Source organism: Nuphar pumila, chromosome 5, assembly GCF_984573655.1.
Source record: "Nuphar pumila chromosome 5, dmNupPumi1.hap1.1, whole genome shotgun sequence".
Taxonomy (NCBI): Eukaryota; Viridiplantae; Streptophyta; class Magnoliopsida; order Nymphaeales; family Nymphaeaceae; genus Nuphar; species Nuphar pumila.
The window spans coordinates 49,678,013-49,702,500 of record NC_143253.1 but is presented as its reverse complement, the minus strand read 5'-3'; the positions used below and the strand labels follow the sequence as shown (position 1 = coordinate 49,702,500).

The 24,488-nt window shown below is 37.3% G+C and overlaps 2 protein-coding genes across 2 annotated transcripts in view; one reads left to right on the top strand and one right to left on the bottom strand.

Moving 5' to 3' along the window:
- The window catches only part of LOC149837557 (RPM1-interacting protein 4 (RIN4) family protein), an 8,939-nt gene extending 6,324 nt beyond the window's left edge, over positions 1 to 2,615 (top strand). The window contains exon 3 of the mRNA XM_090007422.1: positions 2,343 to 2,615. Within this exon, the coding sequence (XP_089863548.1) occupies positions 2,343 to 2,387 (45 nt within the window). The 3' untranslated portion in view covers positions 2,388 to 2,615. The remainder of the gene's footprint in view (positions 1 to 2,342) is intronic.
- Positions 2,616 to 9,412: 6,797 nt separating this feature from the next.
- P24BETA2 (emp24/gp25L/p24 family/GOLD family protein) lies at positions 9,413 to 23,582 on the bottom strand. Its single transcript, XM_090006119.1, has 5 exons — positions 23,487 to 23,582; positions 20,455 to 20,670; positions 12,636 to 12,822; positions 12,455 to 12,562; positions 9,413 to 9,883 (listed from the first exon to the last, which is right to left on the bottom strand). The coding sequence occupies exons 2-5, from the start codon at positions 20,668 to 20,670 to the stop codon at positions 9,750 to 9,752; spliced, it is 645 nt and encodes a 214-aa protein (XP_089862245.1). The 5' UTR covers positions 23,487 to 23,582; the 3' UTR covers positions 9,413 to 9,749.
- Positions 23,583 to 24,488: the final 906 nt, after the last annotated feature.

Here is a 24,488-nt window from a genome sequence, read left to right as displayed (position 1 = left end):
TAGCATTTTTCGCGCTGACCTTTCATCATGGGCATGCGATAGACGGTCAGCATGATTAAGCACGGGTTAAGCACCTATTCATCAAGTACTTACACATTTTCCTATATATATATATAATGTCACTAGAATATGTTTACTATTTTTGTGGGTGTTTTTTTTAACCTCACTGTATGAATGCAATCTACATGCTTGGTTTTATGAGGACCAGCCCTCTGATCTTCTGGTTACAACACATAAGCAAAAGATTTTTTAAGGCTTGAAAATCGACAGCTCAAAATTCTCATAAATATTCATATTTTTTTTTATCAAAAATACACTATTCGACAGTCAATTTCTAGCAAAAGGACCGTGCTGAATGCATCTGCAGGGTCTTATTCGCAAAAAAAGTGTCAGAAAAACCTAATTCTCACTCCTGTAAACATATTTATGGTAAACATATTCTAATGACTTAGAATATGAGAATTACCGTGTGAATTAGGTATTTTCAACACATTTTTTTTTTGCAAATCCAACCATGTAGATGTGTTCCGGCATGGTGAATTTGCTAGGAATCAATTGTTGGATCTATTTTTGATAAAAAAAATACAAATTTTGAATGCTTGAATACTTATGAAAAGATTATGAGCCATTGATTTTAAAGCCTTAAAATATCTTGTATATGCATCATAATGGGATGATTCAAGAGCTAGTCCTTATAAAACCAATCTTGTAGATCACATCTTATATGATTAGATTTAAGAGAAAAAAAATCATAAAAAACACGGTTCACACAGTAGTACTCATATTTCTAGTTCTCACATTTTAGTGACTATATATGTCACTGTCACTATCACCAATATCACTGATGTTTTGAAAATATCGCGATATTATTGGCTATTGCAAGGTAGCCGATAATATCGGGAATATATCATGATATTTTCAAAATATCGCTAGAAACAAATATCAAGATATTTTTTGAATTTTTTTATTTATTTTAAGTTTGCATTTCCTATTTTTTGTTTTTTATATTTTAAAACCTTTAAAACATATTTTTTTATATTTTTGAAAGAAAAATATTCTTAGTTTTTTTGTTGTTATTTATATTTTTTAAAATTTGTAAACTTTCAAGATTTATCAACTTTTGAAAATCTCTTCAAGAAATACGCTCGTCGAGAAAGTACCTTTAACGATACAGGTGACTATATATATATATATATATATATATATATATATATATATATATATATATATATATATATATATATATATATATATATATATATATAGGGAAGGGGAATCGTCTGACCAAATGAAGGTCCAAAATCTACAACTGATCTAACTATCGAGTTTTTCATCAATCAAACTTTACATATTGGATTTTTATCATTCATTTAGTAAGCAACATGTTTTAGATTATGAATTTTTGATCTTTAGATTGTTTTTTAAAACGCTAAAAATCAACGCCCCACAATACTTTGTATTATAAAGTTTTAAATGCATTGTGAGCCATCGATTTTTCATGTTTCAAAAAACATGCCTATATGTCGTAAACTCTTTGTGTAAAGCATATTTCTTACTAAATAATTTATAAAGAACAAATATATGAGGTCCGTTCGATGAGATGCTCAATCATTGGACAAGGGGAGCCGTGTGATCATTGCTGGTTGTAGATTTTGGACCTTCCTTTGGTTGGACGGTCCCCCTTCCCTATATATATAGATAGATAGATAGAGAGAGAGAGAGAGAGAGAGAGCATGTGTAATTTATTGTGTTAATAAGGAACAAAAGGCTCAAAAAGAGTAATAAGATAGGTTCATTTAGTGAGTCTAGTGAAATGAAACATTAGTGCTAAGTTCCTTAAGTCTGATACAATTTTTTGTCCTAAAACTTTCATGAGATTGTTGGGTATCACAAAGTAGTTAATGTTAACCATGTCCCATTGTCTTCAATGCATCAAACTCAAATCTTTTCTCTAAAAGTTGCTATGAGATTCCTGTAAGCCGATTAATCTTGATATTTTGTCACAAGGAGATCATTCTAGCAAATGACACTAAGTTTTGCTTCAAGCCGAAAAAGGAATAAAGTGGGTCTATTTGTAGATTATTTGATGAAATAAAATATCTTAATTATTTACCATAAGTGCCACAAGTCTTGTGGCTTCTTGTCCTAAAACTTTTACAAGGTGTTGATACTTACCAAGGCCAACATTAGCAAGTCCTCCAGTTGCCTTGGTGGGCCACCAGAAATTGACTGGAAGTCTTGCAGATCAACTATCTTATCTATTTTATGAAGATATGCCTATTGTTATTGCCCTTAACTGGGAACCCGGATACATGATTAACTTTTCTTCTGATGGAATGCAGAAAAAATGGTTTTGTTGCGTGCAACCAAGATCTGCTGAGTCGTGAAAAGATGCTCATAAACATAAAGCAGCAAAGAGTTTTGTGTGTAGTTGGAGCTTGTGAATCTCTGGGAAAAAATGAAAAGGAACAAAGAAAAAAAGGAAGCCTTGTTCAATGCTTTGTCTGAATTCTGTTTCTTTTTCTTTTTTAAGAGAGAGAGGTTGGGGAAGATGAATGGATAAAATCTCTATATTTGTTATATATATGTGAAGAAAATAGACTTTAGGATGAACAGGCTCAATGTTTTCTTCTTTCATTTCCTCTTAAATCAGCATTGTGGCATCTGTCCTACACTGATAATTGGAATGGCGTTACTTTATATTTGTTGAAAAGGGAGAAACTTGTTCCCATAGCTTTCCCGGGTAAACAGCAATATTGATCCGCAACTGTCCAACATGATGTAGCCTCCATCTGCTAATCTTATGGATGGCACTGAAACATGAATCAATTTTTTACATGCAAAGAATCAGCATCCTTGATTCGCCTAATGTTCTTGAACAATAATTAGCACATTATGGAATTGCTAAAAAATAAGCATATTAGTATCTTCATTTATGTTCTTCCAGTTGACCACAATTGATCTTGAAGATTATGATGTGGTTTTGGTTGTTTGAATCATGGTTGGTGCTGTCAAGAGAAGTTCTGTGATTTTGTTTTGGAACTTTTTCAAGATTCTTAAGGCTCTGTTTGGGAACCAGTGTTGGAGGGATTTGCAAGGAATCCCATTTGCAAGGAATCCGAGGAAATACAAAAATTGGATTTCAAGCGAAATAGATTTTAAAGGAGTTGTGGATTTCCTTTATTGTTTTAAAGCATAAGTAATCCTTTCAAGGATTCAGGATTTCAACTCCTGATTCCTCACCATGTTTGGTTGTAGGTGAGTGTAGTTGTAAGTAGAGGTGGGCAATAAGTCGAGTATCCCGTCATGGGCCAATAAATTAGGTCCAAGTTTGACCTAAAACGAGCCGAAACGGATTGGGCCATGGCTTGGTTTGACCCGTGTGTGTGTGTGTGTATATATATATATATATATATATATATATATATAGAACTCAACATATTAAGCCTCGTTCTGCCCTATAGTTTTGAAGTGTTTTATGATATGTTATTGTAATAAAAGTGTATTGTTCATCGGCTAGCGCAAACTCCTGTTTTAAATCTAGAATCACACATTTTCTTATGCGAACCTCACGAAACTCACATAAATTTATTTGTAAACATTAAGTAAAACTGAAACCTTTAACATCACAAATATCCTGCATAATTTGCATATATAATAAAAACCTCGCGTAAATTTATTTGTGCACATCTGGTTAGACTGAAACCACTAAAATTGCAAATATCCTACTTATTTACATATATATCATGAATTCACATAAATATATTTGTGAAAAATAGGTTAAACTTAGAACATCTTAAATATCCTATTTATTCTCATATATTTCACAAATTCGCATAAACATATGTGCAAACCTCCAATTAAACTGAATGTCACAGCATCACACATATCTTACTTAAATATTTATGAATTTATGACATATATGTGAGTTTGCTTATTATTTGCAGAGTTCACGAATCATATATAAACTCCTTGTCCGCACCCATAGCTATTTTGACATAAACTAGGGTTCTTTGTGGTCCCTAACCTACTTTCCTCTGGCACTTATTTCGGCAACTATTTCTGACAACTGTTTTTGATGATTCATAGGCGACACTCATCACGGTTGAACCATCAATGCTATTTTTCTTTGATAAGCACATCTTTAACGGCTGAATCAAACAGTGATTTTCAACTTGCTTACTTTCAATTCTTTATTTTTTTATATGTTGCACAACTTGTATTATAAGCATGATTAGGGAGCACAATTTGATTAGGGATCTTACTCATCTTTGCAAATAGTTTATTTGTTTTTTGTAATACTTTTTCAATATTCTCTATCTTGTTATTGTAGAAAACATTGAATTTGTTTAATAAAATATGGCCACTAAGAAGACTTTGTCGGAGGTGTCCATACCCATATCATCTTCTAGTGTTGGAGCACAATAAAAGCCAATGAAGAATAATGAACTAGGTTATCCTAAATATTTGCAAGCACGACTTAGTGTGCATAATTGGATGTCCAACATTTTTCACAAAAAATGCACCCTCGATAAACACAAAAAGTTGCACTCAAACAACATGAAAAAAAAACCTTCTATGTTGGCCAAATAACAACTATAAATTTCAAAGTGGCCCATATCTAAGACAGCATGTGCAGAAAAGGTTGATCATTTTGTGGGCACATTCTTGTCTCTCATCTTGAAAGCATCTGAGGGAGAGGGTGATTCATTGGCTTGCACTGAGGTTGTTGCTAACCTCAATGCCTGAATAGATAAAGTTGGAGATGCAGTCACCTATAGTAGCAGTGGCGAGATAAAACTGAAAAGGGTGGAGGGTGTACCTCTCCAAAGAGAGGATGTGAACCCTAAGGTTGAGGTTAATATAGACCCTCATCAGGAAGTGGATGTGAGTGAGGGTCATGTGACTAGATTAGATGCAAACCCTAAGGTTGAAGTTAATGTCGACCTTCCTCAGGAGTCCAAGGTTTATGTCATGGAGAAGAGAGTGCAAGCTCAGAGGAAGAGGTTGCAGCGAAAAAGAAGGTTTGGTGCTCATGGACAGGTACTTTATTCATTCATTATTTTATAATCATTGTTAATTTTACATTTAATCATTGATTAAATTGTCATATATATATATGTGTGTGTGTGTGTGTGTGTGTGTGTTAAAAAGTATAAGTGTCTAATATGATTAATTAGATTATTTAATCATTTCAATTAGTTGAATGTTGCTACTATCCATGGATGCAATTGAGTAGTTGAATGTTGTTAAGGTTACCGATATTCATTTCAACTAGTTTGAATTTTTCAATGGTTGGATTAGTTTATCATGTATATGTGAAACATGCTTTTATGATAACTAGATTCTTAAAAATGCATATTTATATTTATGTGTAATTCAATGATTAATTTTAACTTATTCCACAAAAAATAATTTTGATTGTAGAAGGGTCAACATCTTGCATGCACCGGTTCTACTAGAACCAAGTATACCAATGGTTCATAACACTAACGGAGGAAGTGAAGGAGTTGCTGCATCATATGAATTTTTGCAAATTCTTGGAGATCAATCACTTCCTCTTAGAGGTTGTTGTACAGTTTTGAAATTCAACAACCAACACATTCTAGTTCAAAGATCTTGAAATAACCATCACGTTGGAAGATTGAAAGATATGATACAAATCACCAGACTGAAGTGCTATATAGAGCAAATTAGTGGACAATGGTGGAGAGATTTCAAGCATTTGTGTGATCTTTACTTGCAAGCAAAGGATGTTGTGTTCGAAGGTGAAATGATCAGGTTTTAATGACTTAGGGGCCACTATGACCCTAATAGGACGAAGATGATGAAGGTGAAGCTACCGTGTGTTGGAGGGAATAACGGTAGTAGAGTGGATAAGGAGGTTAGAGCATTCTTGCTCTACTTCTTTGGCTCATGTTTATTCATCAACACTGGTGGAAAGTCAATCCATACATAGTATATCGAACTATTGCAAGACCTGAATCACATCGATCAATATGCATGAAGATCAATTTCACTTGCACACCTGTATGCAAATTTGAGTAGAGTGAGAAGTGGAAGAAAAAACGTTGTCAGAATATTGGTGTTGTTGGAGGTATTTATTCTTTCATTGTACCTAAATTGTTGATTTATACTTACACATTATTTAATATTATACTATACTTGCATATTGTGTATTAATCCTAAACTTTTAATTTATAGATATATATTGTGTATTAATTCTTGCTAATCATTGTATTAATCTTTGTAGGTTTGGATATGAGAGCACATATCCATTGCAAGGCCTTAAATGCATGACTTTCTCCATGAATTTTCACATGCCGCAATGCGGAGTCTATCATGCAGCGAAGAGGGCCATGATCAAAGATTGGTGGGTCCTCACATGAGACATGCCTAATGCATTGCATCGTTGTGCAGACCAGGGCAGACATAAGTATTATTGTTGATATTTTCTATATATATTTTTATAAATATATGTATATAGGACTAACCATGAAGAAAATATAGGTAAACTAGTATCCCTATAAAGGCGTGAAGGAGGAGAAGAATGTTGATGCAATTGTGGAGGCAAAGGAAATCACGAGAAAGGATATATAGTTACACAATATTAATGAAATTGAGTGCCAAATGGCCAACCGAGTCATCCGATGGTTTGGGTTTATTTAGCAACCACTCAGTCGCTCCCGTGTAATTAGCAAAATTTTGTCAGTTTTTCACAAAGGATTACCCAATGGTATTTCTCTTTGAACTTGAAGACTGGTGTGAGGGCGGTGAAGACATCGGCTTGTCGTCTATGGTATGTGTCATCAATGATGATTTTGCAACTACCCAATATGTTGCATTTTATCTCTCAGCAAAGATGGCCTTTAAGGAGGAGGAGAAGGTTGGGGGCGAAGCACAAAAGGACCTTAAGTGGATTGAAAGCAGAGTTTGACTTTTGCACTTGAAGAAAACTACATGTTGAAGGATATGATATGGAGTCAAACTGACATTCTCGAGAACACAAATAAGGTTATCGACGAGCTGCAAAAAAATAGTGACTTTATGTGTTTGTTTTGTAAATTTGTGTGGAAGAAAAAACATTGCAACTCATTGATATTGTATATAATGTCATTTGAATGAATTTATGTAACAGTGACTTCATGTGTTTGTTTTGTAAATTTGTGTGGAAGAAAAAATATTGTAACTCATTGATATTGTATATAATGGCATTTGAATGAATTTATGTATGAGCGAGTTTTTATTGGAATGAAGAAGTTTGCATAAAATTACTGCAAAAATTGACAAATATTTGCGAGGATGAAAAACTCGGTATAAAATATTTAAAAAAAATGAGAATTTTTGCGATGATGAGACATTCCACATAAAATAGTTTATGTAGACTTTTTCTTCATCGCAAATATTTATCAATTTTTATAGTTATTTTATATGGAATTCCTTATTCCAGTAAATATTTGCATAAAATAACTGCAAAGATTGATAAATATTTATGAGAATGAAAAAGTCTGCATAAAAGAATTGTGAAAGTTGACAAATATTTTCAATGATGATACATGATGCATAAAATAATTGTGAAAGTCGACAAATATTTGTCTCATCATAAAAAATATTCATCGATTTTCACAATTATTTTATGCGGTATTTTTCACCAGAGTGGATTTATGGAATCCACAATTTTTTTCCTTTGTTTGGGATGGAGGGAAAAGTTGGAAATCGTGGAATTGGCATGGCACTTGCCGACCCCAATTTCACGATTCAACTACCACCATGGAGAGGTGGTAGTTGGCAACTCCTATGCCGATGCTTCTCAGGACGATGCTTTCTTCTTTTTCAACACTCTCCCCACCTACCCTCTTAACTCCATGCACACCACTCTCCATCTTTCCTCTCTCGTTCTCAACCCATTTTGCATGTCAACGTTGTGTGGTTCTGGCTGCCCATTTTGGGTCCAGGGTCGAGATTGCATGTTGTGGCTACTCATTTTGTGTGTAGGGTGTTGCTTACAAGGTGTGGCTGCCCATTTTGGGTGCAGGCTTGCAGGTTGTGGCGGGTCATTTTTTTCTAAGGTAAGCCAGTGAAGCTAGGGGCCATTGTTTGTTTATCTATTTCCTTTTTTTTATGATGTATTGTGTTACTTTTGCTACATTTTTTATCCTCCATAATATGATGCCCAAGATAAAGAGGATGTTTTTTGTGATAAAGAATCTCGGGTACCACCCATTCCTACCACACCTAGAGTGAAGGGTTCACCTTATTCTAATAGATGTTGGCCTGAAGCCAATAACAATAAAAGACCATGCAAGAAAGAGACTATTGTTGGTTCACTGAAAGAAGATTTAACACCCTTATCATCAGCCATCAAGTTCCTTAGAGATACCATAGCCAACAAACCTGAGTTAGTTACACACCACCTTGTTGTAGAGAAACTTGAGTCTTTAGACTTTAGAAATTATGACTACACGAATGCAATGATCTTTCTTACTCAGAACAAACAAATATCCCATTGCTTTTTTGCCGTGATGTCACATTTGAAGAAACAACAGATTCTAACAATGTTAGATAGTTCACATAACTAGTAAACTATTGGCTACAAGATGAAAAACATTTTGTTTAGGTGATTAAAAAAGACACTCTCATTTTGGTGATTGGAGAAGACTATGCACTCTTATTTTGCATTTTGCTTTTGTTATAAATTTATAAAGTGATAAAAAAAAGTTAATTGTGAGCTTTACATGTGCAACCCTATTTTGATGAAGGGTTGCCTATTATGCATAACATTGTTAATGCCCAAATTATGTTTTTATTTTATCTGATAATGCCCAGATTATGTTATTATTTTGTGTGTTAATGCTTAGGTTATGTTATTGTTTTGGTGACCCAGTCAAATTTAATTCTCTATGGACCGGTACCTTGTGGTTTAAGGAACGATACAGTTTCCTATATGTGCTTTGATTTTATGAGTTCATAATGAAGAATTTTCTCCCATGTCCAAATTCATAATTTTCTAGCTTTAAAAGAACTTTTTTACCCTTTGCACAAGTGAATTTCCTCTAAATATGTGATTCTCCTCGTGAATTTCTCTCAAATATGCAAATTTTCTCACATATGTGAATTTTCTTTCAAATATGCGAATATAAAAATTTTCTTCCAAATATGCAAATTTTCTCTTAAATATGCGATTTTCCTTCCAAATATATGAATATGTGAATTTTCTCCATGAATTTCTTTTCAAACATGCAAATTTCCAATGAAAGTAAGCCCAAACAGACACTAGCTCTAGCTGCTTTCATTGAAAGAAAGGCCAAACAAACTGAAAGTAGCTAAAGCTGCTTGGCATGCCAGTCTGAGCGTAAAGTTCACAATTCATTCCCAATGCAGATATGGCTTTCTACAGATTCAGATTGACATCTTTAGGCCAAGTCAACAGTCCACAAATTCATTAAATAACTGAAACAAAGCAGCAAAGTGTGACAATCCAGAGTCCCAACCAAGTTCTTGTGTGTTTAAGCTACACCATTAAACTATGGTTTACACTAACTTTAACAATGACGTTGAAATCGTTCACAGATGATAACAAAGTGATGATCTCTGTATCCGTTAAATTATGCTGCCAACTATTTGACTTCCCGCTGTTCAGTGGCAACTCGCACATTGAATGATCTTACCAGTCTTTCATCATCAATTTTTAGGAGGCATGAAGAATTCTGCTAGACTCAGTCCAACAAAATCTCCACCGCAAGCAAATATTAAACCCTCGAGGTGCCAAGCTTGCGTTCAAAAAGTCGGCGCAAGAGATAAACTTGGAGCACACTGGCACAGATCAAAGCAGCAGATTCAAAAAGAGCTTTGTGGATTGCCCTTCTGCTCATTCTTTCATTCACTGCAACCAAAGAGCTGGTTCCATCAACCATGTCCCCATTATATAAGGAATATGGACACGAAAACAATAATCAGAGAACATACGCGCCTGAATGAAAGCATGTAGCGAAAGTCATTCGAACATCAGTTCTCAGAAGTGCATGCAACTTAAGTAGCACAAAGCGATACAGAAAAGTGTCACACCAATTGCACGACTCTCATAGGAAAGTTTTATCAAGCTATTTTTTTGGGAAATGAGAAAACCATGTCTATCGCTATGGCATCTATTTTTCAGGCAGGCCAAATTTATTCAAGTTCCAAGACTGACAATTATTCAATGACAGATGAGAAACTATGGGAGAGTCTGAGAGAACAGACTAGGAGTCTAGGAGTTTCAATCGTTTTGTTAGGGTTATTTACATCCTTTATGGGGGGTGACCCCTCTTTATGCACTTCTTTCATCCCCAAACGCCCTAACAATAATAATAACGTACATAAGAATGATGCTGGACAGAATCATCCTCTATAATAAGAAATAAATGACTGTGCCCATAACTAATGAAAACAAAAGATCTCATCCCGGTGTTTAGTGAGAAATGTTTGAAATAAAGTAGTGCACAAGATTTTTGTAAAGAAAACCACAAATTGCTGAGATGAACCAATATATGACAATAAGATGACACCTTTCAAGTGGCTCTTCTTGTGAAATGGCATTTTATCTCAATATGCTTTGCATGCGCATGAAATCTTAGATTCTTGGCAATATAATCCAATATGACCTATCAAGGTGCCCTGGAAGGTCCTGACTACGAATAAGAGGTAATCTGTCTCTTCCCCGTTAGAATTTGGTGGTGTTCAATTTTTCAGAGACTAGTTGAGGTAGAAAAGACTGCTTCATGATAGCAAAAGAATTATCCGAAACCCCACATTACAGCAACTAGAGTTAAGAAATAAAGAAGACAATGACTCCCGAATCCAAGGTCTTGTAACAGAAAGCCAACATCAGTAATTAAGGATCTCAGGCCAGTAAAAACATATTTATGTTTTCTTTTTTTTTTTTGGCAGATTGATATAGCAGTGGTATTAGACCAGACTGAGATCTAATCCTCATGTTTAGGGATGGCAGTGGACCGGGGGGAAATGGGGCCCTGCCCCCACCTTGCCCTGTTTGGACCGAGGATGGAGGCAGGGATGGAGGTTAAAATCAAAACCCGTGCGAGGATGGAGGCGGAGATGTACATATTCCCCCGCCCCACCTTGCCCCGTTTCCGATCTCTGTTAGTAAAATAATTAAAATACCCTTTGACGGTTCGACATCCTTCTTTAGGGATAGAAGTGGACCGGGGGAAACGGGGTCCCGCCCTGCCTCGCACGGTTTGGACCGGGGATGGAGGACATGAAACGGGGATGGAGGTTAAAATCAAAACCCGTGTGGGGATGAAGGCGGGGATGGAGGGCAGAATTTTGAGACGAAGCGGGGGTGGAGACCTTGCCCCCCGCATCCGCCCCGGTCCACTGCCATCCCTACTCATGTTCAATCTTATATGGATTACCCAAAATAACGTGGACTACAAAGTTACAGTGGATGTAATGTAGCCATGAACAACTAGCATGCCAAAGAGCCCTCGTTTTCTTGAATGAAAAACTGCAAAAGAGATCGTAGAATGATGTGGCTATGAGAACGACCTTTTGAATAACCCAAACCAAAGTATGCTAAGGGAGGAGTCAAAGGAAACATATACAGCACATAAATATATACTAGGGCATATGTATGCACAAAAGGAAGGAGGAAACATTTTAGATCTGAAACAGCTTTGATTGGGCATCAAAAAGAATATTAGGGTTTCAAAAAGAGAACCAAAGAGCAAAAGAATAGATGGGAAGGAAAAGAACAATGAAGAGGAAAGGAATAGAGATAACTTGGAAGAGAAGATTATGAGTCAAGCTTTCTAGACATAACTGGAAGAAGTCCCATCTTTTACTCATTGCTTTGATACTATCACAGTTTTTGGTATCAATGATTCAATCCAAATCACACCCAAAAGATGAAGAACAGAGAGAGAATAGATGGAGATCTTGGAGATGTTTCAAGGGCACAGTTCCCAATGTGGGGCGTGCTCTCTCTGATGTCCTTTTATATTATAACACCAGTGGCTAAAATTACAAGTCTTCCCCTAACCATAAGACCCAAAAAGAAAAGGTGAAAGGGTTAATTCTCATCGTAAAAATCGATTGGTACAGGTTCACAGAAAAAATGGTAAATTCCATAATGTAGCCTATGTCACAAGGATAAATGCATCACTACATACTATTATAAATGGACAACCCACTACATAGGTATATCCTTATACAGTAGGAGTACACTGTCACAGAACATAGTTTGGCCCTGTCTAATGATGAATGTGGATGTAAAGCATTTCATAGAAAAAACCTGAATCACAGCCATCACCAGAATGATGGGAAAAAATGAGTTGTATAGTACAAGCCAGATAAGTTGTCATCTCACTAAAGGGTACACTAACAGTTGTTCTCCTATCTCTATACTATGTAAACGAGCCTATACACACACAAATGAGAGAGAGAGAGAGCAAACCAAGGGCTTGACGTTCAGTCTGAGCCTCCAACCAATGCTGCTCAAACTGCACATTATAAAGAGCTTCCTCCAACTTGGCAATCTGTTCCAACAAAGGCTTCAAGTGCTCTGCACTCAACTCAAATGACTTAACATCATTGTTCAAAACTTAACAAAAGAAAAGAAAAGGAGAATGGCCTACCATCTTTTGCGTGCTGCTCAAAGAATGCAAAATGGCCAACATGTATGTCAAAATCAATGGTTTCATGATAAGGAGACTTGTTCTTGAAACAGAAGCGGTGGATACCCCTGTGGTGTACTAAAAAGTCGAACATATCGCTCGTTTTGTCACGTGAATCATGAAGTTGCTCGCCCGCAGGACCACTCACCTGAGAATGGCACATCCAAAACGCTATGTACAATAAAGAAAAACCACTTGCCAAAGAAACAGAGAATAGAGTAGTTTCACCAAAAGACCGATTCTAATTTTGCAATTAGTCTAGATGCATGCTTTCAGAGAAGGAAGCCAGGAAAAGAAAGGAAAAGAACTTGTTTTAATTATTATTATAATAATAACAAATGGCAGTGGAATACAAGGAGCAGGCTCACCCAAGAAAATTGAGGTGTTAGGAACTTTTGTGCAATTAAATGATATTGGGTTAATAAGACTGTCTCAGAGACTTGTTTCAAGCTAGTAGAAATTTAGCATGAATAATATACTACTATATCAGCACACAATGAGAAAGCATAAAGTGTCTAAGTAAATCGTTAAGCTCTCATTATATTTTGAGGGGAACATGCCAAGTAATAAGCTTGTGGGAAAAAAATCAGGTCCTTCTGTGTACTTCATAGATGAGATATGCTTGTACTGTCATTATAGCTGGATGTTTCGGAAAGCGGGTGCATGACTAATATATATTTTCTTAAAAGAGGTAGCCTGATACCTGAGAAAAGGGAGATAGGCATACCCATGAACATGGGTATATCTATTGAGATTGTATTTATTTTGTATTTACTTCTGTAGTTTAGTATTGGTCTTATTGTATTCAGATCTGGATCTCTGTATGTACGTTTCTTTATGTTTATTATTTTGGGTCTGGATCTCATGTAACAGATCCGACCCAAACTTATTATATATAATGAAGTAGGGCACGACTTTCAAGGTGTGGAAAACGCCCCTCTTGTTGCAGCCACCCCCTTTTTTCTCTATGTTCTTCTCCTTCTGCATCAACTAAACTGTGGTGAATGAATTCTAACATGGTACCAGAGCAGGCAAGATGCTGATCGTGGTTCAAAGTGCAGGGAATCGATTCCAGAAAGTGTGTCTTGTGAGAATCAGGCCTTGACAGGTCTTTTTTTTTCTGTCCTTTCTTCTCTGAGCTTCCCTTCCTTCTCTATCTCTCCCTTCTATCTCTCTTTTTCTTCTGTTAATATATTCTTTGACTGTCCTTGGTCGTTTTCTGTTGTCCTGATCGTCATATCAGATGACGCACTTCTGACGTCTGATCTGGTCTGAACATCAGATCCGATCTACTCTATATTGTCTGATCTGATAACACATAAAAAAAGAGGGAAAACGATGACTGCTATAGCAGAAATCTGTTTTGTTTGGTTTTGTCAGGTCTGAAATCAGATTCACGATATTCTAAAAATCTGATATCTGATTTCATCGCCTTTCCTTCTTGTGGTCTGAAATCTGAAATCTGATTTCTCCGTCAGATTTGAGATTGTCATAAGAGCTGACGTTTTTTTGTTCCTTGGATGTTGGCAGCAATTAAAATCTGAAATTTATCCTTTCCTGGTGAAAGCAGCAAGACTCTTTTACTTTAAAGCAAGCCTAAAGGGTCTGATTAGCCATGACCTTTAAAAAAAAAAAGAAAAAAAAAAGAAAAAAGAGGACAAGAGATGCTGATTGCTGCCTTTATCTGTTTTTATTCCCTCTTTCCTCTTTTCTTTGTCATGGATTCCCCTACTCTACCGTCAAGTTTCCTTGGTCAACTTATTTATGGAAATTTGAATAATTCAAATTATTTGACCTGAAAGAGGCAAATCTTGCCCTTCATCAAGAGCCAGGATCTCTATGGACACCTCGATGAAACATTTCATGTACCACCAGAGTTTGTAGTACAGGAGGTAAAGAATGATAAAGGGGAGGTTTCCAACCAATTGATTCGAAACCCAGAGTACGTAACGTGGAGGAGAAAGGATCAGGCAGTTGTTGCTTACATTACCTTTACACTTTATCAAGAGGTACTAGTAGGCATCTCAGATGAGTGCTCAACTATTGAACCATGGCAGCAGTTGGCAAAAACCTATTCGCAAATCTCAGAGGCTAGAATTTTGTATTTAAAAAGGAAGTTCTAGCTTTTGAAGGAGAGTATGCCAATTACTGAATACATGCATAAAGTGAAGACCATTACTGATCAGCTAGCTATGGTAGGCTGCATAGTTTCTGATAAAGACAAGGTGCAACAGACCTTAAATGGTCTTGGACCTGATTATCATATGTTGGTAACTTCTTTTTTATGTCTCCCTTCACTTCCCAACTTTGAAGATCTTCAGGCAAAATTACTACAATATGAAATCACTATTAAAGGGGAGGACATGGCACCCAACCCTGCCAGTCAAGAGGTGTTGCTCATAGGGATGACCTCGGGGAGAGGGCGAGGAAGTTTTCGAGGTGGATGTGGACAGAAAAGGAATAATCAATGGGGTCGTGAATTGTTGCCCACACCCAACACACCACCTAATTCATTCCCAGGAAAACAAAATTTCAGAAATATACCAACATATTTCTTAAGTAACAGAAAGGGACACATTAAAGCAAAATGTTGGTAAAGTCACGGACTTACTTTTTACAATAAGCCAGTGCGGTGCGACGGTCCTTCCTTACCACCGCAAGCCTTTCTATCACTGTCACGGGCATAGAATGTTTCGCAAACCCGCGACGCGCCAAGCTGGTCAGCCTAACGGCCAAAGGCCGCATACCAACACCTTTCCATGTGATGAATCATTTTCACTGGCTCTGCGCACTATCCCGTACGCAGCTGCTTAGCGGAAGCTGATCAAGCACATTTTCAAATGTGTATTCTATGTGGTCTGTGTCGCTTAGTGCATAGCACATACCAGTTATCACTTCTGAAAGAGGCACAAACTTCGCCTAAGCCTTGCGTGTCATGGAGCGTATTGCGACTCCATGCGCACGACACAGCAAAACCTCGACACTGAAGGAACAAGACCTTGCGGCCCCCAGTCCGAAGACCAGTTGATGATTGGACACCACAACAAAGAGCACCACCTAGACTCATTCGCCAGAGCCTAGGTATTCACTCGCCTAGCCCCGAGTCACCATACTCGGTTGGAACCACCTAAGGTGATTCCTGGGGGAATTAGCCCTAACCCACACGCACCCCCGTGCATCCAACTGCTACGCGTGAGAACTCTTGCAAACCGAGAGGTCCTTAACCAAATCTCCAAAGGCAACATCCTCTGATCCGCTGGCACTGCTTAACCAAATAACGCTCCACGTCTGTGCCGCCATACAACGATGCACTAACGATGATACCGATGCCTATCACACGTCGTGCTACCACCGCACGTCATTGATCAAGCGAACGCATACCGCACGTTCTTACACTCGATACATTTTTCACTCAGTACAGCTCCGCACTGTACATGCCCTATTCCGAAAGATCGGCTCGGGACATGTATAATCCACAAAATAAAAGGAAGACAAATGGTGCAGGATCTTCAAATAAAGGAAAGGCAGGTGAAAGCTCAAAGGATGACAAAAAGGACAATGTTAAAAATCTTTTGATATCTGCTCTTTTAGGGTTGAATTTCAGGTTGAACGACCAAGGGACTTGGTATATTGATTCCGGTGCTTCAACACATGTGACAGGTCATGTAGGTAAGATTATAAAACATGTCCCTTATCATGGAAAAGTCAGTATTAAAACTGGAGATGGAATTCTCCATCCTATATCTTACACTAAAAATGTCAATATTCCACTTCCCAATTCTTCCTTAAAATTGTCCAATGTCTATCATTCTCCTGATATCGTTAAAAACATTGTTTTTGTTTCTAAACTTGTTGACGATACTAATTCTTCTATCAAATTTACTTCTTCTCTGGTCTGTGTCAAGGATCTTCTTACGAAGAAGACACTCGCTGAAGGAAAACGACAAAGAAACATGTATGTCCTCAAAGAGGCTTCTTCTTTTGTTTGTGAGACTTCGTCAAATCCATTTACTGTTCAGCCAGTTAAGTTAGAGTCGTCCAAAGCTGTTTAAGTCTCTCGATGTAATAAGCCAGATGTTTGGCATCGTCTGCCCCACAATCTTCTTTATCTGGCAGTCGTTATTATGTTACATTTATTGACAGTTATTCCCGATATACTTGGATTTATTTTATGAAACATAAATCCGAGGTATTCAAATTCTTCCGTTCATTTCATGCTTTAGTCTCCAATCATTTTTCATCTAGAATCCAACATTTCTAGTGTGATGTAGGGGGAGAGTATCTGTCGAAAGAATTTACTGAATTCCCCCAAAATAATGGGAGGACGTCAAATATCTTGCCCACACACCCACAACAAAATTGAGTGGCAGAACGGAAACATCGACATATTGTGGAAAGTGCCCTGAGCATGATGCATGACACCCATATTCCTTTAAGTCTGTGGACAGAAGCCTTCCATTCTGCGGTTTATATCATAAATCGTCTACCAATGAGGTTGTTGGACAATTTGTCTCCTTATTTTACACTCTTTGGAATTCAGCCTGACTAAGTGAATTACGAGTGTTTGGGTGTATATGTTATGTTCATATTGACAGTTCTCAACGCAATAAGTTTCAGGATAAAGCATACAGATGTATGGTTGCCAATTGAGGAAGCGAGAGCGAGAAGCGATACGGGAAGTGAGAGCGAGAAGCGATACGGGAAGCGGGAGCGAGAAGCGATACGGGAAGCGGGAGCGAGAAGCGATACGGGAAGCGGGAGCGAGAAGCGATACGGGAAGCGGGAGCGAGAAGCGATACGGGAAGTGAGGCACTTTCAAAATTTTAGGAAGCAGGATGTGTGGGACGACTTAGAAGCGAATCACGAACCTTCTCGAAAGCGACCTAGGAAGCGAACCGGAAGCGACCTAAGAAGCGAGGGGGAAGCAAAAAAAGAGGAAAAAAATGAAAAAAAGAGGGAAGCGCGCTTCCCATAAAAGGGAAACACTTCCCTGCATGTTTCGGAAGTGCGACATTTCGCACTTCCGAAACGCGCTTCGGGGAAGGGCACTTTCCCATATGCCTAGGCGCTTCTGGTAACTCTGTACAGATGTAGGTTTGTTGGATATATCAATGAACATAAAGAGTACCGATGCTATGATCCCATCACTCATCACATTAAAATCTCACGAAATGTTGTGTTTGATGAGGCTGCTATTCATGACTCAAGAAGAGAAGATGGACTCATCAAGAATGTTGAGAGTTATTAAGCATGGCTTGTCATTGAATTATTCGACCAGTTAGGGAGGCATGACATTTCCCCATGTCATACACTGTCAGGTTAATCAAGGGAGACAAATGCTGAATCCCAAGAGGAAGGATTGACAGATTTACAGGAACCGGTCATGACCTCTTCTTCGGTCAATCCTCAGACCTCTATTGTGCCCTATTCAGATGACAGGAGATTCAAAGGAGGTGTATATGTAAGACAAAACAGGAAACACACCCCACAGATAGATGGGCAGGCCAGACGGTCTGGGAGAATTAGACATCCTATTGAAAGATGGGCAAGTTATGAGAATTTCTCAACAAATTTGCAATTATTTATTTCTCAAATTGAAAAACAGGATGAGCCCATCAATTTTTCTCAAGCATCTTCATCACCTAAATGGATTGAGGCTATCAATGAGGAAATTGAAGCTTTTCATGAGTGTGGAACTTGGAAAATTGTTCCTAGACCCTCAGATAAAAATATTGTAGGGTCTAAGTGGGTTTATAAGATCAAATACAAGCCCGATGGTTCCATTGAACGTTACAAGGCAAGACTTGTTGCCAAGGGCCTTACTCAAGAATATGGAGAAGATTATGACGAAACTTTTAGACCAGTGGTCAAAATGAAAACTATTTGACTGGTTTTATCTCTATCAGTTCAGTATGGATAGTCGCTTAGCTAGCTTGATGTTAAGAATGCCTTCTTATATGGAGATCTAAAAGATGAAGTCTACAAGAAACAACCCCTTGGTTATGCAAAATACAGCCCTGATACATATGTTTGTAAGCTACGACGATCCATCTATGGACTAAAATAAGCTTATCGTTCATCGTTTGATAGTTTCTCCCTTGAAATTCAACAACATGGGTTTGTTCGCTCTCAACTTGATCATTCTTTATTTGTCTTTTGGGAACGACAGATCAATACTTTGCTTCTCATATATGTAGATGATATTATTATTACTGGGAATTATCATGAGCATATAGAGGCTACAAAGGCCTTGCTGAGTCGAAAGTTTAAAATGAAGGATTAGGGGATTTTACGTTACTTCTTGTGGGTTGAGGTAGATCGACGAAATATGAGTATTTCGTTGACTCTGCACAAATATACGTTGGATCTATTAGAGAAGTCAAGTATGAAGAATTGGAAGCCATTGTACACTCCCAGTGTGTTGAATCATAAACTTAAGGATCAAGATGGGGAGGTATATAAAGATCCCAAGCAATATCGTCATTTAGTTGGTATGCTTCAGTATCTTGCATTTACAAGGCTCGACATTGTGTACACAGTGAATCCAGTTTCCCAATTTATGCATGATCCGCATACAGAACATATGAATGCTATCAAAAGAATCCTTCGTTATTTGAAAGGAACCCTTGAGGATGGCTTAATTTATCATCAATCCAAGACACAGGGGGAGTATCATCAACTGGAAGTGTATACAGATGCTGATTGGGTTGGAGATCCAGATGATAGAAGGTCAGTTTCTGGATATTGTGTATTCATTGATGGAAACTTAATAGCATGGAGTTGTAAAAAGCAACGTGCAGTTGCACGTTCCAGTACTGAGGCTGAATATCGATCCATGGCAGCGGCTACTGCTGAAGTTACATGGCTGAGACAGGAGAACGAATTATGTCCACTACACTTTTCTGTGATAATCAGAGTGCAATACAAATTGCATTCAATCTTGTTCATCACAGCCGAACGAAACATATAGAGATTGATCAGCATTTTATTCGACAGAAGGTGGAGGACAAAGAGATTACTCCAGTTTACATACCGACGGGAGATCAGGTGGCAGATTTGTTTACCAAAGGACTTACCAGTGCTCGATTCTGGTCATTAAAGGGCAAGTTGTCCATGGTTCTGGATCATGCACAACTTGAGGGAGGGTATTGAGATTGTATTTATTTTGTATTTACTTCTGTAGTTTAGTATTGGTCTTATTGTATTCAAATATGGATCTCTGTATGTACGTTTCTTTATGTTTATTATTTCGGATCTGGATCTCACGTAAGAGACCCGACCCAAACTTATTATATATAATGAAGTAGGGCACAACTTCCAAGGTGTAGAAGACACACCTCTTGTTGCAGCCACCCCTTTTTTCTCTACGTTCTTCTCCTTCTGCATCAACTAAACTGTGGTGAATGAATTCTAACAATATCCACCTTGCACAGGGAGGCTGTAGCTTGTTGGGTACATCTGACAGCTTCAAGACCTTGTACCATCCATATATAGAGGTACATGGCATATGTGTCTGAAATACCCAGTCTCTCTAAAATAAACTAATTCCCGAAAAGCTTGTTCAATTTCAACGAAAAAGAAGCTATTACATGTAAAACATTGATATGAATACAAGACTCCAAAGTTGGCAATTATTGAGCACGGACATTCAATTGAGACTTCCATATCATGCAATAAAGTTCTTAAAACTAAAACAGAATAGCAAAATTCTATGGTGATTTAATATCTTCATAGTTCATACAGAGAACTGGTTTCCAGAAGCAGCAGCAGAAAAACTTACAATAAGGTCCACACCCTCATTTCCATAATGCCAAGAAGAATCATATTTGAGAACCACAAAAGAAACATGGATAGTATCCCCTTCATACGGCACCATATGGGCGAAGCATTCTTCCCTGTCAATGACAATTCTAATCCCGAGAGCAGATTGTAGATTTGACAAAAAGAGGCTTGCGATCACAATAAACAGACTCAGATTTAAAGAGGATGGTTCCATCTGTAAACAACGGTATCAGCCAGTAATGCAGTCAGGAGGAGTTTGATTTTTCATGATCTTCCAGATTCACATATACAAAAGAAATTCATAAACTTTAATAAATAATATTTTCAAAGTAACACTTCTGATCTTTTGATTCAGAAGCACAAGACAACTGACACTCTCACCATGATGTAAACAGAATACAGAATGATTGAGGTTGATGGTTCACTTTTTAAAAATTAATAAAACCAACTTACTATCCCTATAGCAAAAGGATCAAATGCTTTCTTGATGTTTTTTTAACGAACATCACAGTAGAACACAAAGATACACTGAGAGAGAGAAAATTCGTTGTAATTAACAAATTCCTCTGAAAGATCCATTCCTCTGAAAGATCCACTCATCAAAGGCCATGTAGTGCAGACATCACAACCGTGCCTCTCCAGTGCAAATAACTTTTAGGTATTTCTCTTGAAGTTTGGTAGGAAATTTACACATGATCATAGTCATAAGTAGTATGGGCACCCTGTGTTTGTACTGATCGCTTGATCTATACAACTTGGTTTACCATTTTCATGACATTCTGAGTTAACACATGCATCAAGAACATACTTTCTGTGACCATATCGTTCATGAGTGAGTTGCAACCACAATAAAAAATATGATAACCACAATACGGTCAGCTATTGTTCTAAAACCCCTTACAGATGATTAAGATGTCCTAGAATGATGTTCCATCATCAAGGACCATAATCGAAAGTAAAATGCCAGTGGCTTTTTCAAAAGTCAAGGCAGGACATAGCAGAGAAAATTGAACATCAGTTCCTCCATCTTCCTTTTTCTTACTATTCAATAAACGACCAGATTGGCAAGTTGATAGGTTTCACGATTGGAATGTTATTGGGTTTTGTAGTTATGTCATAATTTCCAGTCAATATCCAAAACCAAATAATAAAATCAAAACTGATCCAACATATTTTGCTGACAACAAGTTCAATCATGTAGAACATGGTCTTTGCCTATATGGAAAGTCAAGATAAACTCAAGAGTGGTCAACAAAGAAAGCTTTCTGTTCGGTAGATTTCTTTTATCAGGAGGTCTGTTCAAAGGAAAGCAGAAGAGTTAGAATTCCATATTCAGCAAGAGTTTCTTATTTTAAGTTTTCTTTAGAGGGAGTTTCTGATTTGAATAAGGAGTTTAGAACTATTAAGTAAAGGTTTACTGACTTCATTTTCCATCAGTTATAAATCTCTGAATTTTCTTCGAGTTTCCACATTCCATGTGAATTGAAAAGACACTTTCGAAGAAGATGGCACTCTTCTTCTCATGCTTCTTGCTATGACCGTATACAGATGCCCAAGAAATTCACTCTTCAGTTCTAACTACTAGATGCTATCTTATTCATCAAATAGAAACAGTATTTTCCTCAGAGACAAATTTTTAATTTGCAATTTTCTCCTAAGACTTTTAGAAGTTTTTTCTTTAAGGAAAAAAAAAGACTTAAAAGAAAAGCCACCTCATAATGTTCCCTTTCTAAGGAGTACTTGAGCATGAAATTTTGACATAGCTACTGATTCTCATAAGGCAAAGTGTACACTTTAAAACTCCAAGATGGCAACCATAAGTCTCATAAACATAACCATAACAGGGAAAAAAGAGAACAAAAAAAGCAAAGGATCGAATTTGGAAATACCCAAAGTTATGAAAAAAATAGCAGTAAGAAACAGAACACAGACACATTTTAAGTTTTTTTTTCTCTGTCATGTTGCAAGTCTAACAAAGACGAAATTTATGCCCATTGTCTCAAATATCTAAGCAACAGCATAACCGTGGTGCTATGCCCATCTCCTCATTAATGTCTTCATTTTCATTATCTGAAGATCAGCTGATATGAAGCTCTCATTAATGCCCTTGTGTACAAGTTCATCAACTGTACTCTTCCCATCACATGTAAGTTAAACTCCTTGTCCTTTTTCACTTGATCTAATATAGATCTGCAACTAAGTAATTATCCTGAATGGACTCAGGCCTCTCAATAAATATATCATATTGTTTTTCTTTCCTATTCTACAAAATTTACACATTGTAACACCCACCCTGAAGATCTTCCAGGAAACTCACAATACAATTATGGGAATTTCATTTGATATAGTCTTCAAAAGAATTCCCCAAATCTGTTTCGTGGAACTAACAAGGGCACCAGTTTACATCCGATCCCACGTTTACTGCCATTGATGCTTCAGATGGGCCATGATGGCGAGCTGAATTTAACATGAACCTCATACGCTTTTGAGGACCAAGGTTTCATCAACTCCTCACTTGGTCTTAAAACTTCGCATTCGTTCTTATTTTTCTATACTGTCTTACACATAAATAGTTTTTCACCGACAGACTGCACAAAATCAAAAGATCATACGGGCATAATATCTAAAGGCACAAGAACTTTATATGTCTACTCCATTTCACGGTGAAAGGAACTTTCAGTTTCGTTGGTTGATTAAAAGTGACGATATTTTTATTTTTTTTTTTGCATTCATAACGTCATAACAGACAAAAGACAATCCCTTCACGGGCCATCTTCAATGATTCGGCAGAAATCCCTCCCAAAAGAAACCTAATCAGAAAACCCATCACAATATTTCCCAAGAAAATAACAAAAAATTGAATCTCAAATCCAGACGACCAAAATAATTCCATCTCAATCGATCACAATAGTTTCAGAAAGATAGGATCTCCCAAACAAAAAGCAACCAAATCAGAATACCCACACGCGATTCCTTCCAAATCCCATCAACATATCTCAGAAATCAGACGCAGAGAGAGAGAGAGAGAACCTGGATTTTCCTACTGGTGAGCTCTCGAGTTATTTGCCGGAGAAGGTCAGAAGAGAAGCCGATTGATTCACCCCCGAAAAACGCAGAGAGAGAGAGAGAGAGTTGAAAAAACGCCCACTCTCGGTTTTCTATTGTTGTTGTAACTCGTTCTGTCGGGTATCGAACCGGGATAAAGGGGTTGACCCGGATATTTGTGCAATCATATTGGACCTGATCTTTTCACCCAAAACAGGCCTCAAAAAACCAGATCTCCTCCTTTTCATTAAAAGGGCTGTTTGGATGCACTCACTTTATCCAGAAAAGCGTAGTTATGACTTATGAACCTGAACAATGAAATTTCTCAATTTATCCTCATCAAGATAGTAAGAAATATACTTTGGATATGCAATATGTTGAACTATTGATTTGCAAAACATAGGTTTAGTGGTACTTGAAAGAAAAAAAAAACAAGTTTAGTGGAAGAGATGGAAACGGATGGGATGTGGATCAGCTAAATACATGGGAGAGTCAGATCTGGATCAAGTTGGAAGAGCCAAAAATCACAAAACTCCAATACTAGATCCAACCCATTTGCATCCTTAGTGGTAAAAATCTTATTGCTTCTAACACCATAACAATGTACTCTTTTGTAATCTCATTTCTTTCATATCCAAATAAATATACTTTTTTCTATAAATAAGCCAGCTCAAAGCTCCAGATGAGCTCAAACTTGGCTTGGCTTGCCACAAGAATGAGCCAAGCTCAGGTCATTTGGCTAGTTTACCAGCCCTACCCTAATCGGTGTTGGATTCAAATGGCAAAGATATACTCATTATGTCATCGGGATATTTCTTTCTTTTTTTATGATGAGGAACCCTCACCCAAGTGAAGAAAAACCCCGGGTGAGGCCCATGACTATCTTGACTTATGTGGTCCACCTCTAAAAGCTACGGACACACCTGTGCACCAGCGGGGTTTGATCTGGAGTCTTCAACTCAACACCTTCACAAACGCCCTGCTCGC